Source organism: Macrobrachium nipponense, chromosome 28 (assembly GCF_015104395.2).
Source record: "Macrobrachium nipponense isolate FS-2020 chromosome 28, ASM1510439v2, whole genome shotgun sequence".
Taxonomy (NCBI): domain Eukaryota; kingdom Metazoa; phylum Arthropoda; class Malacostraca; order Decapoda; family Palaemonidae; genus Macrobrachium; species Macrobrachium nipponense.
This window is the reverse complement of record NC_087217.1, coordinates 63,077,508-63,104,022: the sequence shown is the minus strand read 5'-3', so window position 1 is coordinate 63,104,022 and position 26,515 is coordinate 63,077,508. Positions and strand designations below refer to the sequence as shown.

Sequence of the window (26,515 nt, the reverse complement as noted above, 5' to 3'; positions counted from 1 at the left end):
AGAGAGAGCGCACTGACCCCAGTAGGAGAGAAATAAAGAGGCTGATGTGGATGTGGGGTGTGATGCCAGGGGGATCGGGTTTTTTTATTTTTTCGCAGCCAGGGGGGGGGGGGTGGATAGACAAAAATATCTCGAGTAGTCAAGACAATGGCATGTGAGAAAAAAAAGAGGGTTTTAATTTTCAAATTTAATTAAATTATCTATAATAATGTAAATAATGGAAACAATAATGGTAATGGTAATTTTCATTATTATCAGTATTATTAGACCTAAATGAAAATGACCCAAACATCACCTTTAACCAAACAAAAAAAGGCACCCATGTTTTGGCGCTGATTCATGAGAGAGAGAGAGAGAGAGAGAGAGAGAGAGAGAGGAGAGAGAGAGAGAGCTTACACTTCGCTTGAGAGGATGATGCTCCTCCATGCCAGGTACTTAGGTGCACATGCGCACAGACACACACACACATATACACGCACGTACATGCATACTTACGCGCACACTTTTCTTGTTTTGTTTTGTCACTTTACACGTATTCTCAAGAGCCAAAGAAGAGAAGAAGTGTTACAGGACACACGTGTGCCAAATGCCCCAACTGCCAAGTGGCGCTGGGCACTAATACAGAAAATATATTCGCTAATCCGAGTGCAAAGAGGTATGTGAGAGTTAAAGTCGCACTCGTATAAAATTGTACGGTTAATACCAGTTTTCGAGCTAATAAGAAATTTATATAAGGTTAATACCAGTTTTCGAGCTAATAAGAAATTTTGATAAGGTTAACACCAGTTTTCGAGCTAATAAGAAATTTTTATTAAGTTATTATTGTCGCTGGTGCTGCCTCATCACATACTACAATTCTAATACAGTTAGGAAGAAAATAAAGGCGATAACCTTTTGGTGCTGTATATTATGTTTTATGAGAAATCTATGACTAATACTTCCTTTCTGTTCAATGCAATAAGAGAGATACAGGCCAATAATTCACATATAAAAATGTTTTATCATTGTTGCACGGTGGATAAAATATATTTTCATAAATAGTCACAGCGCACTCTGAAGCCATTAAAATAATGAAGAAAGCAAACATTAAGGAAATTTAATTGCAAAATAAGTGACGGCGAAATCTGTGGCTGAACTAATCGCAAAACATACCCAACGACACATCAACAGAACAACAAGCCAAAGCGAGAACCGAGACAGTTTAAAACGACCAACAGCGCAAATAAGAATAAAAAAATAAATAAAAAAATAGAGAGTCAAAATATGCATGCACTCCTCCAAATGCTGAGTCACGGGATTCCCCAAAACACGCGGTAAGTCTGACAAGTTATGTCCTAATGACATAACTCATCAGTTACAATCTTGGGACATGAAGGCCACTATATTTGGCAAGGAGTCTCATGTCTTCTGCTCTTACTGCTACTGCCACTGATTTTTCTAGTCTTCTCCTCCTCCTTTTACTCCTCCACCTCCTCCTCTTCCTCCACCTCCTCTCCCTACTCCTTCTCCTCCTCCTCCTCCTCCTCCTCCTCTGCCTCCACCTCCTCCTTCTCTACCTCCATCTTCTCCGCATCTTCCTCCTTACCTCCACCGCCTCCTGCTCTACCTTCACCTCCTCTTCCTCCTCCACTTCTTCATCCTCCTCCATCTCCACCTCCTCCTCCTTCTCCTCCCACTCCTCCTCCCCCTGCTAGCATCGTTATCGGAAGGGGGAAGCAGGTGTGTCACCCTGCACGCTCTTTTGGCACTTGACCAGGGCTTCAAGAACATGAATTTTACGATTCCTTTGGCATCGGACAATGGATCTGGGAGAAGGTGGATGTGTTAAGCTATTTTCTATTTATTTGTTTACTTTTTATTTTATTTACAGTGCATTCTGGTAAGAATTTCCTTCTGTTCGAAGCCTGTTCTAGAGCTCTCGGCAGTGTTCGGTGAAGTAGTGGGTCTGTCTATTTTTTTTTTTTTTTATTTCGAAGGACATTTTATTATTTGTTATTTCTGTTAATATTACTTTGATATTTTTGCTTAGATATGAAATAATAAGTGGACTGGTTTGCCCAGCGTTTTGATGGTGTAATGAAGGGAAAAGAAATGGTGGTTGAGACACAATACCTGGATTGAAAGCTGTCGCCGCACCATGGAACCTTAAGGCCTGTCCACACTTGGAAACATTGTTTGGATACAAAGTTTCACGCAAACATTGTTTCCAAACAATCTTTCCTAGTGTGGACGGACCTTTTAGTTTCATCAGAAACAGGATTTATCTTCCATCTAGGCCCATTCAATTGTCAATAACCAAAAAAACCTCCTGGACATACAGAGCCCTGTGCTTCTAGAACTCAGGTCTCAGCTCTTCCGTTACTCTGATTGAAAACTACTAACAGCTGGCGAGTACTTCGCCTCTTTCTCTCCCTCCTTCGCTGATCTTCTCCCTTTTCGTCCTGTTCTCTTTCTTTCAGTTTCCTCAGGAACAACGCGGTGGACCTGATCGTCAGAACAACGTACGTTGTACAAATCACATTCCAACACTTCAAGTCTCGAGAATAATTTTCGTTATGGCGTCATTATAATTCTTTAAATTAAATCTTTTTTTTACCAATTTTCGTTATAGCGTCTTAATAATGCTTTAATTTGAATTGTTGATACCGTACCATCGTAATAGTGCATCATTATATGCGTTTAATTAGATTGCTTTAAACAATCATTATGGCGTCATTATAATGCTTTAAATCAAGTCATTTTACCCATTTTCGTCATGGCGTCATTATAATGCTTTCAAATTTTAAGTCATTATATGCCTTTGTTATTTACCAATTTTCGTTATGTGTCTTTATAATGCTTTAAATTAAATCAAATTTTGTTTTTACCAATTTTCGTTATAGGCATCATTATAATGCTTTAATTTAAATTTGCTTTACCAAATTTTCATTTTATGGCGTCATTTATAATGCTTTTAAATCAAGTCATTTTACCAATTTTCGTCATGGCGTCATTATAATTCTTTAAATTAAGTCATTTTACCATTTTACTATGGCTTCATTATAATTGCTTTAATTTTAAGGTCATTTTAACCCAAAAAATTTTTCCGTCATGGCGTCATTATAAAAATTTTGGTTTTCAAAATGGTCATAATCATTAGGCTTTACCAAATTTGTTTCGTTTATGCGTCATTATAAGTTTTTAAATCATCATTTTAAAAAAACAGTCATATGGCGTCATTATAATGCTTTATATTAGGTCATTTTACCAATTTTCGTCATGGCGTCATTATAATGCTTTAAATTAAGTCGTTTTACCAATTTATGTCATGGTGTCATTATAATGCTTTAAATTAAGTCATTATACCATTTTACCAATTTTCGTCATGGCATCATTATAATGCTTTAAATTAAGTTGTTTTACCAATTTATGTCATGGTGTCATTATAATGCTTTAAATTAAGTCATTATACCAATTTACCAATTTTCGTTAGGGCGTCATTATAATGTTTTAAATCGGGTCATTTTACCAATTTTCACTATGGCGTCATTATAATGCTTTAAATCAGGTCATTTTACCAATTTTCACTATGGCATCATTATAATGGTTTAAATTAGGTCATTTTACCAATTTACGTCATGGCATCATTATAATGCTTTGAATTAAGTCATTTTACCAATTTGTGTCATGGCGTCATTATAATGCTTTAAATTAAGTCATTATACCATTTTACCAATTTTCGTTATGGCGTCATTATAATGCTTTAAATTAAATCTTTTTTTTACCAATTTTCGTTATAGCGTCTTTATAATGCTTTAATTTAAATTGTTTTACCAATTTTCGTTATAGCATCATTATAATGCTTTAATTTAAATTGCTTTACCAATTTTCATTATGGCGTCATTATATAATGCTTTAAATCAAGTCATTTTACCAATATTCGTCATGGCGTCATTATAATGCTTTAAATTAAGTCATTATACCATTTTACCAATTTTCGTTATGGCATCATTGTAATGCTTAAAATCAGGTCATTTTACCAATTTTCACTGTGGCGTCATTTAATGCTTTAAATCAAGTCATTTTACCAATTTTCACTATGGCGTCATTATAATGCTTTAAATTAGGTCATTTTACCAATTTTCGTCATGGCGTCATTATAATGCTTTAAATTAAGTCATTATACCATTTTACCAATTTTTTATATGGCGTCATTATAATGTTTTAAATCAGGTCATTTTACCAATTTTCACTATGGCGTCATTATAATGTTTTAAATCAGGTCATTTTACCAATTTTCACTATGGCGTCATTATAATGCTTTAAATTATGTCATTTTACCGATTTTCACTATGGCGTCATTATAATGCTTTAAATTAGGCCATTTTACCAAATTTCACTATGGCATCATTATAATGCTTAAAATCAGGTCATTTTACCAATTTTCACTATGGCATCATTATAATGCTTTAAATTAGGTCATTTTACCAATTTTCGTCATGGCGTCATTATAATGCTTTAAATTAAGTCATTATACCATTTTACCAATTTTCTTTATGGCGTCATTATAATGTTTTAAATCAGGTCATTTTACCAATTTTCACTATGGCTTCATTATAATGCTTTAAATTAGGTAATTTTACCAATTTTCGTCATGGCGTCATTATAATGCTTTAAATTAGGTCGTTTTACCAATTTACGTCATGGTGTCATTATAATGCTTTAAATTAAGTCATTATACCATTTTACCAATTTTCGTTAGGGCGTCATTATAATGTTTTAAATTGGGTCATTTTACCAATTTTCAATATGGCGTCATTATAATGCTTTAAATCAAGTCATTTTACCAATTTTCACTACAGCATCATTATAATGGTTTAAATTAGGTCATTTTACCAATTTTCGTCATGGCGTCATTATAATGCTTTAAATTAAGTCGTTTTACCAATTTACGTCATGGTGTCATTATAATGCTTTAAATTAAGTCATTTTACCATTTTACCAATTTTCGTTAGGGCGTCATTATAATGTTTTAAATCGGGTCATTTTACCAATTTTCACTATGGCGTCATTATAATGCTTTAAATCAGGTCATTTTACCAATTTACACTATGGCGTCATTATAATGCTTTGAAATAAGTCATTTGACCAATTTGCGTCATGGCGTCATTATAATGCTTTAAATTAAGTCATTATACCATTTTACCAATTTTCGTTATGGCGTCATTATAATGCTTAAAATCAGGTCATTTTACCAATTTTCACTATGGCGTCATTATAATGCTCTAAATTAAGTCATCTTACCCAAGAGCATCGTTCATGCGATGGTCCCTATTCAGTTCCGAACAGATGAAATGCTTTCGCAGGCGCCTTTCTACATACAGTAATGACCAGGCAAAGACGTCGATGATTCAGGTGAAATGATGCGCAGTATATGTGAGCGGAGATAAGATAAGCGGATTTACCTGGTCTGGAGATGCATGTGCACACACACACGCCTACTTACCGGTCCCTATCAGTTAGTTCATCGATAGGGAGGGGGGAGGAACGAGACAGCGTCAGTACAAACACAAACTTCAGAGAGACGCGCTAAGAGGTTAGTCACTTAGCTTAACAAGCAGTTGTTTGCTTTATACGGAATTGTGTGAATATCTTCGTTGAGTTATATGCGGCCTGTAAGACTGGCTATAGAGCTGAGCTTCATGTTTAGGAACGAAAGTAAAAGTATTTGTAACCTACGGAGAGAAACTTAGGTGTTTAATCACAATGTTTCCATTTTGGAAACCGGTTCACTTATTCAAGCGACGCGCAAACTACGTAGCATTTATCCATCACAAAATATGATGTGATCTGGTCAGTACAACAGCAAATTAAGACCGCCCTTCTTCTTCAGGGAACTCCGAACGTCTTCAGCAGTGAGAGTGGTCGTTATCTCCAGGTCGTCTGCAACGCTAGTTCAACTGATGGTCGATCACTCTTAAGTCTCCATGGTCTTCGTCCAAAGGAGACAACTGCTCTGAGGTAGGGACGAATTTGTTTACACTTTTGTGACACTGTTCCATGGAGAGAGAGAGAGAGAGAGAGAGAGAGAGAGAGAGAGAGAGAGAGAGAGAGAGAGAGCTTGTATACTACTTGTTGGGCGATATCGATAATGAGCAAGATTAGTATTTAATTTTTGACGATTACAAGTGCTTGATAAAGATTCATTGTTTTCCATCGGCTGAGAGTTAATGATCAGAACCAATACTTAGTGGTGAGCAAAATTAGTCTGTGAGCGACATTACTCTTCGTCCCAGTCCAAAATGGAATTAATACCTGAGTATGAGGTGGGAATATTCACTTCTAATTACAGGTAAATCATTCATTCAAGCACCCTAATCTATACATTTTAATGTTCCGTAACTACAACTTGTAATATTATACTTCTGCATTCTTGACTTCAATCTCGTAACTTCTGAGTCTCAATAATTCCTAAATCCTAGAATATCAGAGTCATTTCTTCCAAGGGATATAATATTTTTTGTTTTGTTTTTCTAACATTCCTGAGTAAGCAGAACTCACTAATTTATTGAAAGCAGTGAACAACTTGTAAGCTCATAACGTACATAATGCTCTTCATGAAATGACTCGGATGGAACATAGATAGAAAGTTCTAAAAAATTCACATAAGAATGAAGAACCTGGTTGTGCATCTGAGTATGTTCTTTTATTTTATTTTTTTCTAGATAGAAAGTGTAATCTCTGATTCCAAGAACGAACTGACTGTCTGATAAGTAGATTAGCACTTTAGAAACGATTTACTACAGGCAATGTATGCTTGCGGACACGTAACACTAAACAGCCATAACTAACCTTTCTTCATACCCATTTTACAAGACCATTTTAAGCTGTTAGTTCGTGAGACGGGGCCTTGCATTTTGTCTGATTCCTAAACGATCGGTCGTGAGAACAAATTTAAGCAGACGTCACGCAATCGCGATCTTTGTTATCTAATGTTAATGCTATCTTGCCAAACAACTTCGTGTTAATTATTCAACAATGTCTCTATTCAATAAGGAAAACGGAATTACGCTAATAATGTTAGACGGTGTCACACAATCACGAATATCTAATGTGACCAGGGTTTTTTTTTTCTGTTAAACCGGGACATTTCTTATATATATATATATATATATTATATATCTATATATATATATATATATATCTAGTAATATAATATATATATATATATATATATATGATATATATATATATATATATATATATATCGTATATATATATAAATTATATTAATATATATATATAATATATATATATTATATATATATATATATATAAATATATTATAATTATATATATATAGATATATATATATATATATATATATATATATATATATATTATATATATATATATAATTTATATCATACTACCATCGTACCTTCAGTGACTTTCTCGGCCCTTTACAGTCTCTAATATTCTTTAATTCACTTCATTGGGTATCGTAGCAGTCGGAGAAGACTAGAGAAGTTACCAGCTAGTGAAATGGCAAAATTAAACAAAATATCAGTACTGCTCCATTGAAATGGGGACAGTTTTGTTTTTGTAGCACCAAAAAGCGGGACAGACGTTGAAAAAACGGGACTCTGGTCACATCACGAATACCCTCTGCTTCGATTTGATTACTCATGTGGGCTATAGTGTCAATTTTGGGGCAGGAGGCTGGGCTCAAAACTTCGCCATGATAAAGTTCTCATGCGACACCATCATGCCATAAAGTAGTGATACAATGTTGTAAAATGATATTTTCTAGTATATTTTTATAAAATGTGGACGTATCAAAATTTCTTGAACAGTACTTAAATCATCTCAAGTGTTATCAATTTCGTGTTCATATTCGCGCGCAGCTAGTAAAAGAAAGAAAAAAAAAACATTCACTTGCCTGGTAAGATTCCACAGTGCAGAATGACTATGAAAGGAGACACAATTTGAATTAATTTGGGATATGATGCATTGCTATTGCGCTCACAAATTTATTTAGGAGACTATAATACAGAGGTGGACAAAGAGTCGGTCGCGGCCACTTGTTTGGTCGATCGCCGTTCACCCACAATCCTATATAAACAAACAAAAACACAGGCACACACACACACACATATATATATATATATATATATATATATATATATATATATATATATATGTATATATATATATATAACTATATATATATATATATATAATATATAAGTGAGGCCAATTGTACTCATGTTTTACCGTACTATGGAGCTATTTGAATTTTTTTCCCCCACGTAATATGTGATTATGTATTATGTAGTATGGTAGACCGTAGACGAGTTGCTCATAAATATATATATATATATATATATATATATATATATATATATATATATATATCATATACACACACACACATATATATATATATATATATATATATATATGTATATAGTATATATATATATATATATATATATATATAAGTATATATATATATATATATATATATATATATATATATATATATATATATATATATATTATATATATATATATATATGTGTGTGTGTGTGTGTGTGTGTGTGTGTGCGAGATAATTGTACACATGTTTTTATCGTACTATGGCACTATTTGAATTTTTTCCCCCACATATTAAGCAATGTATTATTATGCCCACCCCTGCCATAATAATACATTGCTATTGCCAGCGCAGTCCTTCGGGTCATGGAGTCTATACCCGTTATCAGTTGTCTGCTGGAGTTAGGATATATTTAGATTTTACTTTATTAAAAGTAATGGCTACTTCAGCAGCGTTACACTTGTAGAGATTCTTCTCTATTTTGCGAATAGCGGCTTTATCCGTGCTATTTAAACAGGCTAGTAGAGCGCCTATAGAGGTCATCAACAAATACAGGGTCAATGTCGGTGTATATATTTGAACTTTACAGATAAACTATGATATCATAGTCATCAAAGTCATTAACGATTTTATCTCTCCTCTCTCTCTCTCTCTCTCTCTCTCTCAAATGCATGTAAGGTAAGGTCTGTAAGGTCTCTCTCTCTTGAAGCGAGCTTTCGTCAGGAGCTGCCAGACATCCTCTAAGCTGAGAAGCTGAGGTAGATTTTACTTATAATTGCAGCAAGCTTAAGAAGGTAATGCCATTTGTGAAATCGTTGCTTCACCATTCACTATCACGTTCTTGCAAAACATAGAAATCCAACATTTTCTTCTCTGCTTCCCGATTTATTTGGTTATTCTTTAGACGACGTTTGTTACGACCTTGAATACAAATTGGTGATCCACATTATCCCTTACAGGGTTGAACTAGACACTGACACTAATTGTTCATGTACACTGCCATCACAAGTGTGCTTCTGTGTCGGAATGAGAGAGAGAGAGAGAGAGAGAGAGAGATGTCTGGGCAAAGAGGCGCCTTCTCAAATGCGTGCATGGTCACTAAAGCTTAATGGATTCTCGAAATGTTTCTAAGGACGTGTATCTTCTTTATTAACACACACACACACACACACACACACACACACACACACACACACATATATATATATATATATATATATATATATATATATATATATATATATATATATATATCATAAACGCTGGAGGACAGACGGATGGAATAGCGGGCCATCCCCTAAAATAAAAAATAAAAAATAAATGAAATGTACTCGATTACCCCGCCTATTAAATGATGGAACACTGTGGGAATCAAGAAAAAGAGAGGCAGCTGAGAGAAGAATCATTCACCGGACAGAAGGTGGAAATAGCTGTCGTCTGGAGCAAGCTGGAGTTCGCCTGCCCTGGATACTGACAATCTACAGAACAGTTCACCGAAGATGATGCACAATTATGACATAGAGAGTTCATCTGCGACCAGACTGGGTCATACTGATGTCTTTTCTGTTAAGACAACTGAAATTTTGGGTGTTCTTGAGAGGCGTTATTAACACAGGTCACTTATTCCAGGATTACGCTGTCCAGTGAATTTTTCTCTCTCTCAGTTGCCAAGCCTTAGAATTCTGCCTCAACTTTTGTTTTCCCCGATGCCTATAGTCTTCCGTCTTCCTAGAATATGCCGGGGTGTGGGGCTTGGGCGACGGGGGTGAGAAACAGAGCAGAAACGTCTTTCTCTGGAAAATCTTTCCATAACTATAACGAGCGCCACTTTCCAATAGGCTTCTGTAAATTTTCAAAGCAGAATTAGCAGTGGGAATTATGTGATATAAATAAGAGTGCAAGGCAATTTTTGCAGCCACCACACCACCAAAGGTGTATATAAAACTAAACAATGTAACATATATGTATATATATATATATATATATATATATATATATATATATATATATAAATTTATATTTATCTTTTATTTGTATATGTATATATTAGGTAGCACGCTGCTACAGCAATAACGACACAGGTAACTATGACAAATATTCTGCAGGCAATGGTTATGTCAGTCCCGTTCCAGGAAGGACAACGAAGAAGTTGAATATATAACCGTAACTTTGGGCATATACGTCAGCTAAGACAATCGTTTATTTATGGCATTTCTTGGAACGGGACTGACATAACCATTACCTAAAGGACAATTTTGCCATAGTTACCAGCGTAGTTATTAATGGAGCAGCGTACTAACGCCTGTATTTTCATGAATATGCTACGCATTACGAATGTGTGTGAAGTTCTCAGTGTGCTACCTAATACATACATACATTCGTACACACACACATAAATCATATATATATATATATATATATATATATATATATATATATATATGAGCCACAAATGTCTTTTAATATCTAATTCGCTCTACCTCGGAATTAATATATTTTCATATATGTTTGTTAACCAAAGGAGAATTTTTTAGTCGATAAGAATTTTGTCGGCTCACGGGCGCGAACCATCGAACCCAACAAATTCAAGCGCACAGTGAAGCCTTAAACCACACCTCCACCGCAAGAGGTTATAAGTTTATGCCGCCTCTCGACTATAAATACCTGTCGCTCTCAGGTATTCGTCGTTTTGGAGGCATATATATATATATATATATATATATATATATATATATATATATATATATATGTGTGTGTGTGTGTGTGTGTGTGTGTGTGTGTGTGTGTGCGCGCCACTCGTTGTGAATCGTTATTTAAACGTAAGAGTATGATCATATGAATATAGTACTAGTTGCAATACTACTTAATATGGACATACATTGCTTTCTATTGACAAACATCCACATGCAGTTATACATTCACATAGCATACCTAAAAACCCATAAATACTGGCGTTAAGCATGCAATAATGCCTCGAGGCCATAAACATGCCATATGGGTATTATTATGGTACGCAATGACCAATGGCAAAGCGGAGAATAGGAAATGAGTGGGCATGGGCACAGGGTGTACTCGTATTTGACCGTGATCCCAAATTGGTAAAGCACCTGTTTCAAGTGGTCACGTACTACACCATGCATACTGTAAGCGTCCACAGTAAAATTTTGTGTGATGAATAATGTTAAAAAAAATTGGAAAAGTCTTTTTTAAACGTGCCATAAAATTTGCATAGCAAATAATGACATTCACTCATATACCTTGTGCCTGTGGCATGTTTTATTGCACATTGTACAGTCATAAGATTCTCTCTCTCTCTCTCATATATATATATATATATATATATATATATATATATATATATATATATTATATATATTGTGACGAAGTGCCAAGTATCTGGTTACTACGCTTACCATTCATCAATTGTTACCTCACAAAAGCCAGACACCTGAATCCTCATCACAGGTACTAAACGACTGATTACTCTAAAGGCTACAGTGATCCCTTAACAACTTACCAGTATTGCAGAAAATCAGACTAAGTTCATCAAAACAGGTGTGAGGTAATCTTATAAGTAACTAAATTAATCAAAGGGCATCACTCCATTAACAACTTTAAAAGTCTAAGTATTTTCCTGATTTCAGAAGTCTAAGTACTTCCCTGGTTCTAAGTCACTTCAAGTTAATGAAGGAAATCAGATCAATTACCACTCAATGTTTCTACCTAACATCAATATAATTATATACTGGTATAAAATAAAGAAAACACTTATAAAAATTTTAAATACAAAAATTTATTATTAAGCTCAAAATTTATAAGTGAAATTCACAATATCAGGGAAAATTACTGTTACTTGAAAACAAAGTAAAGTTTAATTAATTCTTGAATCAACTAAGTAAAATTAAATCAAAATTAATTTATCACAAAATTCAAGAAAATTAATTCAATCAAATTCAAAAGTGTTAGGCAATAATTGAAATTTGGAAATTAATTAACAAGTGCTAAACAATAATAAAACTAGGAAAGAATTCTAAGTAAATGCAAATTAATAAACAAGTGTTAAATTTAATTAAATGTGCAATGATTAATTAATGAAAATCACTAAGTTAATTAAATTGTGAATGCAAATGAAAACACAGACAAATGTGGAAAATATCCAAATTGCAAAAAGCATTAATCACAGAGAATATAAAATAAAAACACACACTTCAATGAGAAAATGGATAAATGCACAGAATACAAAAATCACTTCAAATGAATAAACACAAAACACAAAAATTTGCAATGTGTAAAAGTGTAAGTCTTTTCACTCAATATATTGTAACCATTAGTTTTTACCAAACCTTCGTAACCATCTGTTATTAGTTATTAGTTTTGTACCTAACATCTGTTCCTATCAGTTATTAGTTGCAACTAATAAAAATATAACACACTTTACCTTTTTGGTATACCAATTTCTTTCTTTCTTGCTGCAGCTCGTTTCACACTTTCACAAAACCAGGCGCCGTTACGAAACAATGTCTGTTGAGATTCCACAAAAAAACACTAAATAATACTAAATAAACTCTAAGAAATATCAAATATGAAATTCTCAAGTTACGGGTGACCATTCAATAAGTACGAAATCGTAATGTTAATTCAACATCAAAAGTATTATGCGATGGAGAGAGAGAGAGAGAGAGAGAGAGAGAGATGTATGTGAATGGTTTGAGTCTTTAAGCCCAAATGAAAAACTTCTCCCTTACGGAAGCTGGACTGAAGATGACACAAAACGTTTTTGGCAATGATGCTTCCAGAAGCTTCGAAATCTTACGCAATTTTACAAAGAAATGTGTAATCTGTACGTGCCTTTGACAAAGACATACGCGTATGAGACGATTCTGTTAAAAAAAGACACGTACTCGATTCGATCGCTCGAAGCAGATTTCCCTTATGATGACAGAATCCCAAAATACAATGAAGGCTCGAGCTCGCTTATCAAACATGTTGACAGATTTTGAAAAACGACCCTAGCTTTGAACGGACAGAGATATTCTCTCTCTTTCTGCATTCTACGTTATATATATCCTTTTAATACATTATGTTATGCGAAATCTGAACACACATTTAAAACATCCTATCTCTAAGCTATCTAGGAATCTGAAAAAATGTTGCCAAAATTCTACATAACATTTTATACAGTCTAAGAGGGGATATATGCATTTTGAAAGTAGCAATATATAATATATATATATATATATATATATATATATATATGTGTATATAATATATATGTGTGTGTGTGTGTGTATATATATATATATGTGTGTATTTATATATATATGTATATATATATATATATATATATGTATTTATGATGTATGTATATATACTAAATACATAATTATTATATATTCACAGATTACACATATACTATATGTGTAGGATATATACTTCATACACATATATATATATATACTATATATACACTATATACATAATATACATGTATATATTATGCATTTATGTCTTTATATATATCATATATATGCAGATGTATTCATATACTATACAATATGTGGAGGGATATATATTTATACACACACATACACTTATATATATATATATATATATATATATATATATATATATATATATATATATATATATATATCGCAACTTTCCATTAACAGAGAAACTCGGCACAAACAAAGCTTACTACAGCACTGGCTTCTGACAAATTGAAGCCTCTATGAAAGGCTTCCCTTACGTGGAACAATGAAATAAGTAAGCTTTCGCCTATCTGTTCTAGGAAAGGTTAGGTACGCCGGACTTCCATAAGTGGTCAATGCAGGATTTGTTTTGGAGCTAGGTGTGATATGTTCATTACTATTACTCTTATTGGAGAAACAAATCCACAGTTATGTAAATGTACATATTTTTAAATTTAAAACTTTAGGGATAGCTTTCGGGAATCTGTTCGGCTCCCCTTATCAACAGATTCCCGAAAGCTATCCTTAAAGTTTTAAATTTAAATATATGTACATTTGCATTAACTGTGGATTTGTTTCTCCATTTGAAGACTCATGCTACTATGAGGATTTTTTAATTAATATTCTTATTATCATGAAAGCTTTCATATGCAATAAGCATCAGAACACGTTTGCCAAAGAAGCTTTCATAAAACATAATGTACTTGGTTTAAAAAAATTTAAAAATTAAAAACAAATTAAAATAAGTAAATAAATAAAATCGATAAATTCGCTTCGTGTTATCGAGCTGCGTCCGACACAACTCACAGTGAAAAAGGATTGTAAAATGGTCATAAAATTAGTGCTTTCACTCTAAATATCAAATCTGTCTTTTTATTTTGTCTTATAAGGGGTATCCATCCAATGGGCACGGACAGCTACTTGGTGACAGCCCTGCATATGGGGTAGCCATTTGGATCATTTGTAGGCCTAGGTCATCAAGTCCTTGGAATGGTTGAAATCCGCAATCGCGCCTCTTTCCCCCTCCCCAAAGGCATTCTCTCTCCTCTCTCTCTCTCTCTCTCTCTTACTCCCTCTCTCTCTCTCTCTCAGAGGACAGCAATCATACCTGCTTGTCCGCTGATGAGTTGAGTGAGCAGACGCGAAGGAGGAGAATAATGTTCTGATTGTGGTACATTGTAATTATTTGTTGCTATATTTATATATAATGAATTCAACTGGTGTCTCCTTTTAGCTGCATTCTTGCTTGTCGTTTAATGGGACTTCTGCGCTGTGGAATCTTACCCGGCAAGTCAAAGTTTTTTGTTTTCTTTCTTTCTTTTTTTACTTGCTGCGTGCGAATTTGAACACGTAATACAACTTTACATTACTTACGAACTCTTCAAGTAATTTTGATAACTCCACATTCTTACTTTTACGGATATTTACTCTATTTGGGCAGATTTACACTTTTAGACCGCTACATTACACAAATATTACTAATATTATTAAGATTACTGGATACCTCAGAGAGCTCTCCCAGCGTACCATGTAATCCAACTGGATGAATATGGGTAAAAAATGAACGTCTTCCACCCGATGGAATTTAACGGACTTTAATTTTTGTGGTTTTTTTTATATCTTTTCTCCTCTAAGACTGTGAATTTCGAGTGGGATAAGCGGCACCTTAAACATTTAATTTCTCTTCGCGCTCCTAAAGGCTGCCTAATTTTAGAGATCTATTTTTAAAATTCTCGAAGTTCTTGAAGGTCAAAGTCAGGACAAGAGGAAGATTAGAATTAGGAATAAGATTAATAATACTGTAAACTCACATTGTTCATATTTACGACAGTAATAATGAATTTCCTCTCATTTTCCCTGGTGATATCTAGTACATCATTTCGAAAATGCCATCAACTGAAATACTGCTTTCAACACGATTACGAAAAACGAGGAAGCAGAAAAGCCATACATTGAGAAACTTGCCCTCGTAACACCTTGGATTCCTGCGCCTCAGTGGCGTGATCGGTATGGTCTTGGCCTGCCACCTCGGTAGCCGCGAGTTCGATTCTGGGGCATTCCACTGAAGTGTGAGAGATGTGTATTTCTGGTGATAGAAGTTCACTCTAGACGTGGTTCGGAAGTCACGTAAAGCCGTTGGTCCCGTTGCTGAATAACCACTGGTTCCATGCAACGTCAAAACATCAATCGAACAAACAAACAAACCTTGGATTCCTGGCCTTGCATCTCTGGCTCTCTCTTACACACTTCTTATGAAAACAAAAATGAATACCTCCCCTAAAATGGCATAAAAGCGCCACTTTGATAACTGCTTGAACAAGTGACGTCCTGAAGCTGTTTTTGGGACTATTTGATCATCAAACTGAATTCTGAGAGAGAGAGAGAGAGAGAGAGAGAGAGAGAGAGAGAGAGAGAGAGAGAGAGAGAGAGAGAGAGAGAGAGAGAGAGAGAGAGAGAGAGAGAGAGAGAGATGTAAATGTACCGGAATTAATATCTAGTGTATTTGCTAATCACTGAACTGTTTGATTAATAGTCGTGAACGCTAATTTTGTTAAGTAATAATGGCATTAAGTACCAGCTAAGTGCATATTTGAATGACTAGCCTGCATGCTTTGTTCCGAAAGAAATAATTATTAATCTTCAAAATATTAATCTAATATGCTCAACACTTACTGCCATTCTTGCATCTCAGTACTATAATCTAAATAAATGAGCAAAGAACTGATGGGTAAATAATGAAAAAATATGGATGAATAAATAAGTATATTAGAATTAAAGACATATAAACCTCTTTTTTTCACCGAATAGTTGCAATTTTCATCGTAATAAATTATCAATATTGTTATAGGCTATATCATCAGAGAGAGAGAGAGAGAGAGAGAGAGAGAGAGAGAGAGAGAGAGAGAGAGAGAGAGAATTCATATCAAGCATATTTCCAAATAACTGGACTATTTAATAAATAGTCGTGAATGTTGTTGATTCTATAGTGTTAAAGGTATAAACATTAAATTGGTACCAAGCAAGGGCATCTGCAAAAGAATAAACTAAAAATTTTATTCTGAAACATTTTAATTTAATTCGAAAACAATCACCAATCATAATAATTCTTACAAACATTCCACCATCTCATTACTGATATATAATAAATGAGTGAAGAACTAATGATTGGTTTGTAAATAGTTAATGAACATGGATATATAAATAAGAACAGTTGATGTGAATATATTCAAACCTCTTTTGGGCTCAAAAATAGATGCATTTTCATGATAATTAATTATTAATATCATTATAAATAGAGCGAGAGAGAAAGAGAGAGAGAGCGAGCGAGCTCCGTGAGGAAGACTTAATTTTGATATCCTTCCTTAAAAGAAATTAAAGTCAAATTATTCAGACAACTTTTTATTATACAAGAGAGAGAGAGAGAGAGAGAGAGAGAGAGAGAGAGAGAGAGAGAGAGAGAGAGAGAGAGAGAGAGACTTCTGACAAGCACTCTGTGTAATATTAGAGGACTCTTAATTTGAATAAACTCGAAAGAAATTAAAGTTGTCACATCATCCTGACAACTTTTGATACGAGAGAGAGAGAGAGAGAGAGAGAGAGAGAGAGAGAGAGAGAGAGAGTCTGCTACAGTGTATTTCTAATCAGCGGAATGTGAGTTGTAATACACTTGCCTCTGAGATAATGAAGTTGTCAAATTATTCTGGCAGGTTGTGAGGAACTCCCTCAAGGACATTCACGCTGTTACAGTGTCGTTAACGATTTCTGTTTCGTTGTATGCAATTCAGGTGAATTTTGCAAGACGCTTCAATTTCTATCTATATTCTGGATTAGCCTCCAGCGACGTGACTGCGTATGAAAGATGAAGCTTATGCGACGCTTGCCAAAGCTATAAATAGAAAAAAAATCTGATTAGGAATTTTTTGCTGTATCGGATTTTAAATCTGACACCGTTTCTGACCCAGAGACCAGTTTCAGCCATCTATGCCCGTCTAATTATTTTCCCCTTTCTGTGGCTCTGTCTACTATATCTACTCACTAATTTGTCTACTATTTGTATATCTACCCACTGACTTGTCTACTATATGCTCAGAGAGACTCCCAATCCATTACCCTGTCTGCTGTATCTACCCACTAATTTGTCTACTATTTGCTCAGCATGTCTCCCAATCCGTTACTCTGTCTACTGTATCTACCCACTAATTTGTCTACTATTTGCTCAGCATGTCTCCCAATCCGTTACTCTGCCAACAGTCTATACTAATTTGTCTACTATTTGCTCAGCAAGTCTCCTAACCACACCTATCTATCTATCTATACTTTATTTGCCAGATGTGTATCTATCTATCTTCGAGATGTTGTCTTGGCCTTATATCACAGAAGTTCAGGAACTGAAGATAACTTCTGACGCAAACAGGACATAAAAGTTCAGACATCGAATAAAATTAAATGGCAGACGCTCTTCTCAACGACTGTTATAGTAAAGGTGACGATTTTGAAGATTATGTGGCGAAAGATGATGATGATGATGGTGTGAGAGATTTAAGGCGTTAGTAATGATCAATATTTTGATAAGTAATGAAAAATGACAATCAAATTATTTGGGTGAGAATGATGAATGAGAGAGGATGATGAGTGCGGAAAGGATTGTTAATGAGGAATATACAATATAATGATTAGAGTGATGAGACTGATGAATGAGAGAAGATGATGACTGCGGAAAGATATGATGATGGTGGCTGAGAATAATGAAAAATATAATGATTACAGTGATGAGATAGATGAATAAAAGAAGATGATGACTGCAGAAAGATAAATGATGATGTTGATGATGATAATGATGATGATGGTGCCTGAGATTAAAGGTGTTAGTAATGATAATTATTTTGATAAGCAATGAATAATGAAAAATATAATGATTAGAGCGATGAGACTGATGAATGAGAGATTGATGACTGTGGAGAGATAATGATGATGGTGGCTGAGATTAAATGCGTTAGTAATGACCATTATTTTGATAAGTAATGAATAATGAAAAATATAATGATTAGAGCGATGAGACTGATGAATGAGAGGATGATGACTGCAGAGAGATATGATGATGGTGCCTAAAATTAAAGGCATTAGTAATGATCATTATTTTGATAAGTAATAAATAATGAAAATAGAATGATTAGAGCGATCAGATTGATAAATGAGAGAAAATGATGACTGCGGAAAGATTAATGGTGATGATGATAATGGTGTCTGAGATTAAAGGTGTTGGTAATGATAATTAATTTGATAAGAAACGAAAGATGGCAATATAATGATTACGGTGATGAGAGCGATGAATGAGAGAGGATGATGAGGCGGAAAGTGATTAATTATGATGATGATGATGGTGATTTTGACGATAGAAAATGGTGAGCTATGAAAATTAAAATGACGATGGTTATGTTGTTAACATTACTGAAAGGTAATGATGATATTCATGACAGTTTCGGTGATGAGGATGATGATGATGATGACGATATGATGAATATAACAATAACTGTGATGATTGGCATAGTGACGGTAGGGAACGCCTACAACAGCACCAAGTCATCTAGCTCGAACTAGTTAACCTATTTATAGTCACGGGGACAGCCCACCATCACTGATGGAGTAACGTAAATGCTAATTTTCATCTCTCTCTCTCTCTCTCTCTCTCTCTCTCTCTCTTTACTCTTCATTCGAGAGTCATGTGGCTCAGAGGAAAGAGAATTATGAGCCATGTTTAATAACGCCTGGTTCCTCATCTGTACCGGAAGTGTTAACCTGCTACTTGAAGTACGATGATTTCATATTTTTTTGCGTCGGTTTTATATAACATTTGATAAATTTCTGACGATGCTAATAATAATAATAATAAAGCCTCTTCATATGATCCCATTCTCAATGTTGCCAACGCTTTCCAAGCGCGAAGGTATGAAATTTAGATAATGAAGACAAAGGGAACAAGTAAAAGATAGGTGGAAATGCTGAAGGGGCCAAAAATTCTTTTGGCATTTTCTTGAAACCAACCGTATCTGCTAAGATGGCGAAAGGAATGAAGCCGAGGCAGTAACACATTTAATTCTTGACATTTCTCCTCCCCCTTTCTCTCTCTCTGTCCCTCGGGGAGAGAGAGAGAGAGAGAGAGAGAAAATATACTAATAGGAGAACTGGGTTCGACGGTTACGCCTATCCCCCCGACACTCTCACTCTTCCTCTCTGTGTTTTCAGAGAGGAAGAGAAAAGAAACAAAAATAGAATAATGACAGACGCGACAATCAACGACTGACACGCTGCTCACCCATCCACACCGGACGTCCGTCCCTACCCCCTATACTATACACCCAGACCCTCTGTGTCTCTCTACACAATGGGGATGTGCTTAGCATTCCATTAGTTTTGATTATACCCAAAGACCCCGAATCCAGCAACGCCGAATGGGGAGCTGTTCGTCCTCGTCAGGAACGAGCTTCCATCACATTATCGAATTTAAAGACTAATCCGTCTCTGCTTCTGATTTGTGTCCCGACGTCGTAAATCCTATTGCGACTCTCATCGCTATCAGACCTCCTCATTATTTTGCTTCGGTTTGCCTCATTGCCTCACTGGAGTATGATAATATGGGTAGCACATCCATTTGGAATTGGAAAAAGGTATATACATACTTAACCATAAGTACCTTACACACCCATACACATAATATAACACATATATATATATATATATATATATATATTATATATATTTTATATATATATATATTATATATGTGTGTGTGTTATATATATATATATATATATATATATATATATATATAATATATATATACAGACACAATACTTTATGTTATATACTTATATATATTTACATACATACACACACACACGCACACTTACATATATATATATATATATATATATATATATATATAGTATAATATATATACACGTGCCCGTGTGTGTTCGTCTGTGTGTGTGAATACTTAAAATACCGGTACTGGGCTACAGAACGGGGAAGAAGACGGGATATTGAATTATAACACTACTAAAACTTGACTTTAAACAGGAAGTACGGCAAGTTTCAACTCTATCCAGTATGACTGAACTTTCACGTCCCTGAAGCGACTTCTCTTTCACGAAGATTAAAAAAATTAGTATTTTGTTAAGCGTTGCTCTCAAGTTGTTTTCTTCTCTCATTTTATATGTATTTTATGCTTAATTTCTTCTTATGCATTTATTGAGAGATTCGTGTTTATTGTGTGAACCTTTGTTTTTTAAAATAATTTTCTTTTTATTTCAATGTTTTGGTATCTCGAGGTTATCTATATTGTTTGTCGTATATTTTTCCTTTGCGTTTAATACTATTTAATACTATTTCGTTCAATAGTACTAAACCTTATTGAATACTATCGTATTCAATAAGGTTTTTATTTTTTAAACTAATCAACGTTCTGAGAAAACATTAGAAAATATTTTTTTAATAATAAATAGATGATCTAAAAATGGACATAGGTAAAGCAATGGGCTAGCATTATAGCAAGGTCTGGGGGGGTTAGCAATCTTATTACTATAGTTACTGGCAACTATATCTATCTGTGTATGGATATATATAGTCATTAATATATATTTATGATATATGTATATATATATATTATATATATATATATATATTATAATATATTATTATATATATATCAGGCCTGTACCGAGGGGCGGGGGGTGAGGGTCGAACGTCCCTCCCACCCCAAATTTCTGGAATTCCATATTTTCAAGTATTTCATCTTGTGTATACCTATATATGCAATGACATTTATAGAAGAAAAGGTCCAGTTTTGGGAAAAATGACCCCAGCCCCCTTACAAATCTGTGGGTATGTGCCTGCATATACTATATATATATATATATATATAATATATATATATACTATATTATATATATATATTATATAATATCTTATATATATACTAATATGTATATATATATGATAAATATATATAATATAGTATATATATATATATATATTGATTTTTGGGAGTAAATACTGGACAAATAAACAAACATACTGTTTATTTTTTTGGCCATTTGTTTGAGCTCATGTAAGTCGAACTAAATTACGTTTAAATGTATAGTAAATGCTATAGTGGCTTATGAAATATTTTCGTTAGCAAGGATTTTTTTCCCTGAAAATTTTTTATTAAGTATTACATGGGCATTTGTTCTTCTTGTAACAGAGGAAAGACTGCCAGAGAAGCATATATATATATATATATATATATATATATATATATATATATATATATACACATGCATAACTATACGACAAATATTACAACTTTGAGAAAGAACCATTATACCTTAAGGAGCAGGGAATGATGAATCCTCAATCAAACGCTCCCCTTGCACGATAACGAAAATATTAGGCGAAGAACCCCAAGGTATTCATTTAAAACTTAAAGCATGAAAGTGTGACCGCTCGAAACTGCCGAACAACAGTTGTCAACTATGAAAAACAACAATTTCGGTTTCCCCGTTTAATTAAAGCGGTGTGATACAAGCACCAACAAGAGCCTCCCTCAGCTCTGCCACCAATATCAGCTACTTGATGTGGGTAAGTTTGCATATATACATACGTACATACATGCATAAACACAAAGACAAACCGATAGATATTAACACATATTTATGTGTTTATTATATATATATGTGTGTGTGTGTGTGTGTATGTATGTATGTACGTATACGTGTAAAATGTACATATGTACAGCTATACATGAACTCATAATATCTGCTGTTAAAACTGAATTTAAAGTCAGTGACGGTTACCATAAAACTCCACAAAGTAAAGAACAGCGCCACTTCGGAGGCAACTGTCGGTTCAATGGCCAAACGATAAACCAGCCTTAAACAAAAGAACAAGCGCAATGCGTTTCTCTCAACGGTGTCGGAGTTCCGACGGCATCGACGACATATTTCCGTAACAAGCATCAAGCAAGAATGAAAGTGATGATCTTGGGTTAGCCGTCACCTATTCTTCACCTTATGGCCTTCCTAAGAGAAGATCCTTCAGCCGGGCCTGTATATATATCTAGTAAATCTTATTTATCTCTTAATAAGTCACTTGTCCGTTGAAGGACGCAGTTGGTTCCAAAATGTAGTGCTATTTTTTTTTAATTCACTTGTGTATTTTTATGGGAAACTTTTCGTCGCTCTCACACGAACACACACACTTATATATATATATATATATATATATATATATATATATATATATATATATATATATATATATATATATAATTGCATGTCAGGTGGGCAGAATGATGGGAATGCAAAGAAAACTTTGCGGCAAAAACAGTAGCGATATTAATTATTTAGATAAAAAAACACAACAATTGTAATGATAACTGACAGTAATAAACATAAGTGGTTGCAAGTTCGACATCTATAATGATAAGAGTTTCAATATATATGATATATATATATATTATATATATGTGTGTGTGTGTGTGTGTGTGTGTTGCGTGTGTGTGTGTATAAACAGATAGATAGATAAAAGTGTGCGCGCGCAGGCGCTGTAGTTAGGAGGCGCCGATTATCAAAATGAACAAAGTCCAATTTATTATATTTAATTATTTCCAGCGGCGTAACTGTCTCGTGATGATATTCACTTTCTCCTCCGAACTTTCTATCGATTATGCATTTGCCATTTGCTTTTTCAAGAAATGAGGTATGGATGACTTTCATTTTATGTCACTATCAACTCCAAAAATTTTGATTAAGCGATAAAAACGCATTAAAAATCACACGAAACTCATTAGAAACATAGTAATTGATATTAATTATTATACTGGTCATCTGAATACGATCTGGCACTCACGACTGATGACCAGATTGAAGGTATTCAGGGCTAAACCAGGCAGTAGGGATAAGCACTGACTGTGGTATGAAATGCCCGATCAAAATGCCCAGTTTTCAATTTCTTCCACGTTAAACGATACATTTCCTTGACTCAGTTCAACATTCACTTCACACCTCAAATAATAATAATAATAATAATAATAATAATAATAATAATAATGATATGTTCAAAGTACGATAGACGGAAATGGAACATCTCTCCCATATGTAGGAAGTGCAATATGAAAAATGAAACCATAAACCACATAGCAAGTGAATGCCCGGCACTTGCACAGAACCAGTACAAAAAGAGGCATGATTCAGTGGCAAAAGCCCTCCACTGGAGCCTGTGCAAGAAACATCAGCTACCTTGCAGTAATAAGTGGTACGAGCACCAACCTGAGGGAGTGATAGAAAACGATCAGGCAAAGATCCTCTGGGACTATGGTATCAGAACGGATAGGGTGATACGTGCAAATAGACCAGACGTGACGTTGATTGACAAAGTCAAGAAGAATGTATCACTCATTGATGTCGCAATACCATGGGACACCAGAGTTGAAGAGAAAGAGAGGGAAAAAATTGATAAGTATCAAGATCTGAAAATAGAAATAAGAAGGATATGGGATATGCCAGTGGAAATCGTACCCATAATCATAGGAGCACTAGGCACGATCCCAAGATCCCTGAAAAGGAATCTAGAAAAACTAGAGGCTGAAGTAGCTCCAGGTCTCATGCAGAAGAGTGTGATCCTAGAAACGGCACACATAGTAAGAAAAGTGATGGACTCCTAAGGAGGCAGGATGCAACCCGGAACCCCACACTATAAATACCACCCAGTCGAATTGGAGGACTGTGATAGAGCAAAAAAAAAAAAAAAAAAAAAAAAAAATAATAATAAGATATATAATATAATAATAATAATAATAATAATAATAATAATAATAATAATAATAAACACATTCACAAAACCAAGAATGTTCTAGAATGTCTACAATTATCAGCAGATAAGGCTTTACCCTTTTTTGTTTTGTTTACTCTTGATCAAGATTACCAAATGACCTCCAATGAGATAGCAACTTTATGCCGGATATAGACATTAACTGATTACTGAAACTTTTGTTCTGAGATATTTAAATTCATGACTTTGTATTACATTTCCTTTCTTTCTCTCTCTATACACACACACACACACACACACACACACATATATATATATATATATATATATATATATATATATATATGTGTGTGTGTGTGTGTTTGCACGTGCGTGCGTGCGTGTATATATATGCATATATATGTCTGCATATATTTGCTATATATAGACATGCACAAATGTAAGTATATAAATATATATATACATATGTATTTATATATATATGTATATATATATATATATATATATATATATATATATATATATATATACACACACACTTACATTTGTGCACGTCTATTTATACATATGTCAGTATGTGTGTATATTATATACATACACACATATATATTATATGTATATATATATTTTTTTTATATATATATATCTATATATATATATATATATATGCTTTTATCTTAGTTCTTCAAGAAGATCAATATGCACGGCAAAAAATGAGTACCCATGAAGGCATTTTACAAAGATATTCACATACGTGCAAAACCTATAAAAAAAAAAGATATGTTTTAGGTTTTGCATGTTTTACAAATCTGTGAAGCATGTACACACAAATATCCTAGGCAATTTTATGTACTTGTATATGAACACTGATTTGTTTCTGTCAAAATGATGTCACAACAGCAACATAGGTCATGGACGAAGATATAACATACATGAAAAGTTTATTCATATTTTCGATGTAGGACCATTACAAACAACAGTCTTAAATTTTTCTGATCAGTGGAAAACCAGTAGAATAATCATTTTAAAAGGCAATAATATTTTCCATATTATGTCTAAATATTATATTATGCACCAAGCAATGTCATCAATCACTCTTAGTATGCCGAGGAAAATCCTACCAATTATGTCTTCTTCCCGAACGCCATTAAAAAATGACCCTACAATATACCAGGTTCGACCGAATGACCACCCACAGGTTCTCATGATGCAATACCAACGGCCACGTCATGAAACACACTCACACATGCTCCCCGCATAAGAGGATCACATGCGTGTAATGTGATGAGGTCACATGGCTCTCTCTGACGGTAGCTCCGAACAATTAGTCACTTTCACATGATACGAGTTTATTCTCTTTTTTTTTTTTTCCTTTTTCTATCTCAAAAACACAAAAGGTCCTCCATGGCAGGAGAAGGTGACTTTTGCGTCGTTTCTTCCTCCTTATCTCTGGTGGTAATTAAGTTTCGTTGTCGCAGTAGATTAGGGATCCGCTGTTCAATTCGTGGTTCCTCGCGAGCCAGTAGGAGGGGACTTCCCTTTTAGGCCCTGAGTGATTCCAGGAGCCGAGTGGAGGATGACTCTTGTGTTTAGTATTTGACGGGAAATACGAAGATGATGAAATACGTTTATACGACACGAACAGCAAGAACTTTGATGATGATAATGAAACGATGTCAATGACCAATTTTATGAAATACCATTAAAAGGAAACAATAACAGCAATTTCAGTTATAATATAATATTAATAATAATATTGCTACAACAAAATATTAGTAATGATGTATGATGACAATGACCAATTTTATGATATACCATTAAAAGGTAGCAGTAGCACCAATTTCTGGTATAATAATAATAATAATAATAATAATAA

The 26,515-nt window shown here is 34.0% G+C and overlaps 1 protein-coding gene across 2 annotated transcripts in view; it reads left to right on the top strand.

Annotated features, from left to right (window-relative positions):
- Nucleotides 1–5,450: 5,450 nt before the first annotated feature.
- The window catches only part of LOC135201812 (uncharacterized), a 165,998-nt gene continuing 144,933 nt past the window's right edge, over nt 5,451–26,515 (top strand). The window contains exons 1-2 of one of the 2 annotated variants that reach the window (XM_064231085.1): nt 5,451–5,575; nt 5,873–6,000. Coding sequence is in view for 1 of the 2 variants with exons in the window: in XM_064231083.1 (XP_064087153.1) it covers nt 6,282–6,331 (50 nt within the window). In the remaining variant the exon portion in view is untranslated. Of the gene's footprint in view, nt 5,576–5,872; nt 6,001–6,200; nt 6,332–26,515 lie in introns of those variants that run through there. The other variant, XM_064231083.1, reaches the window with a different exon arrangement.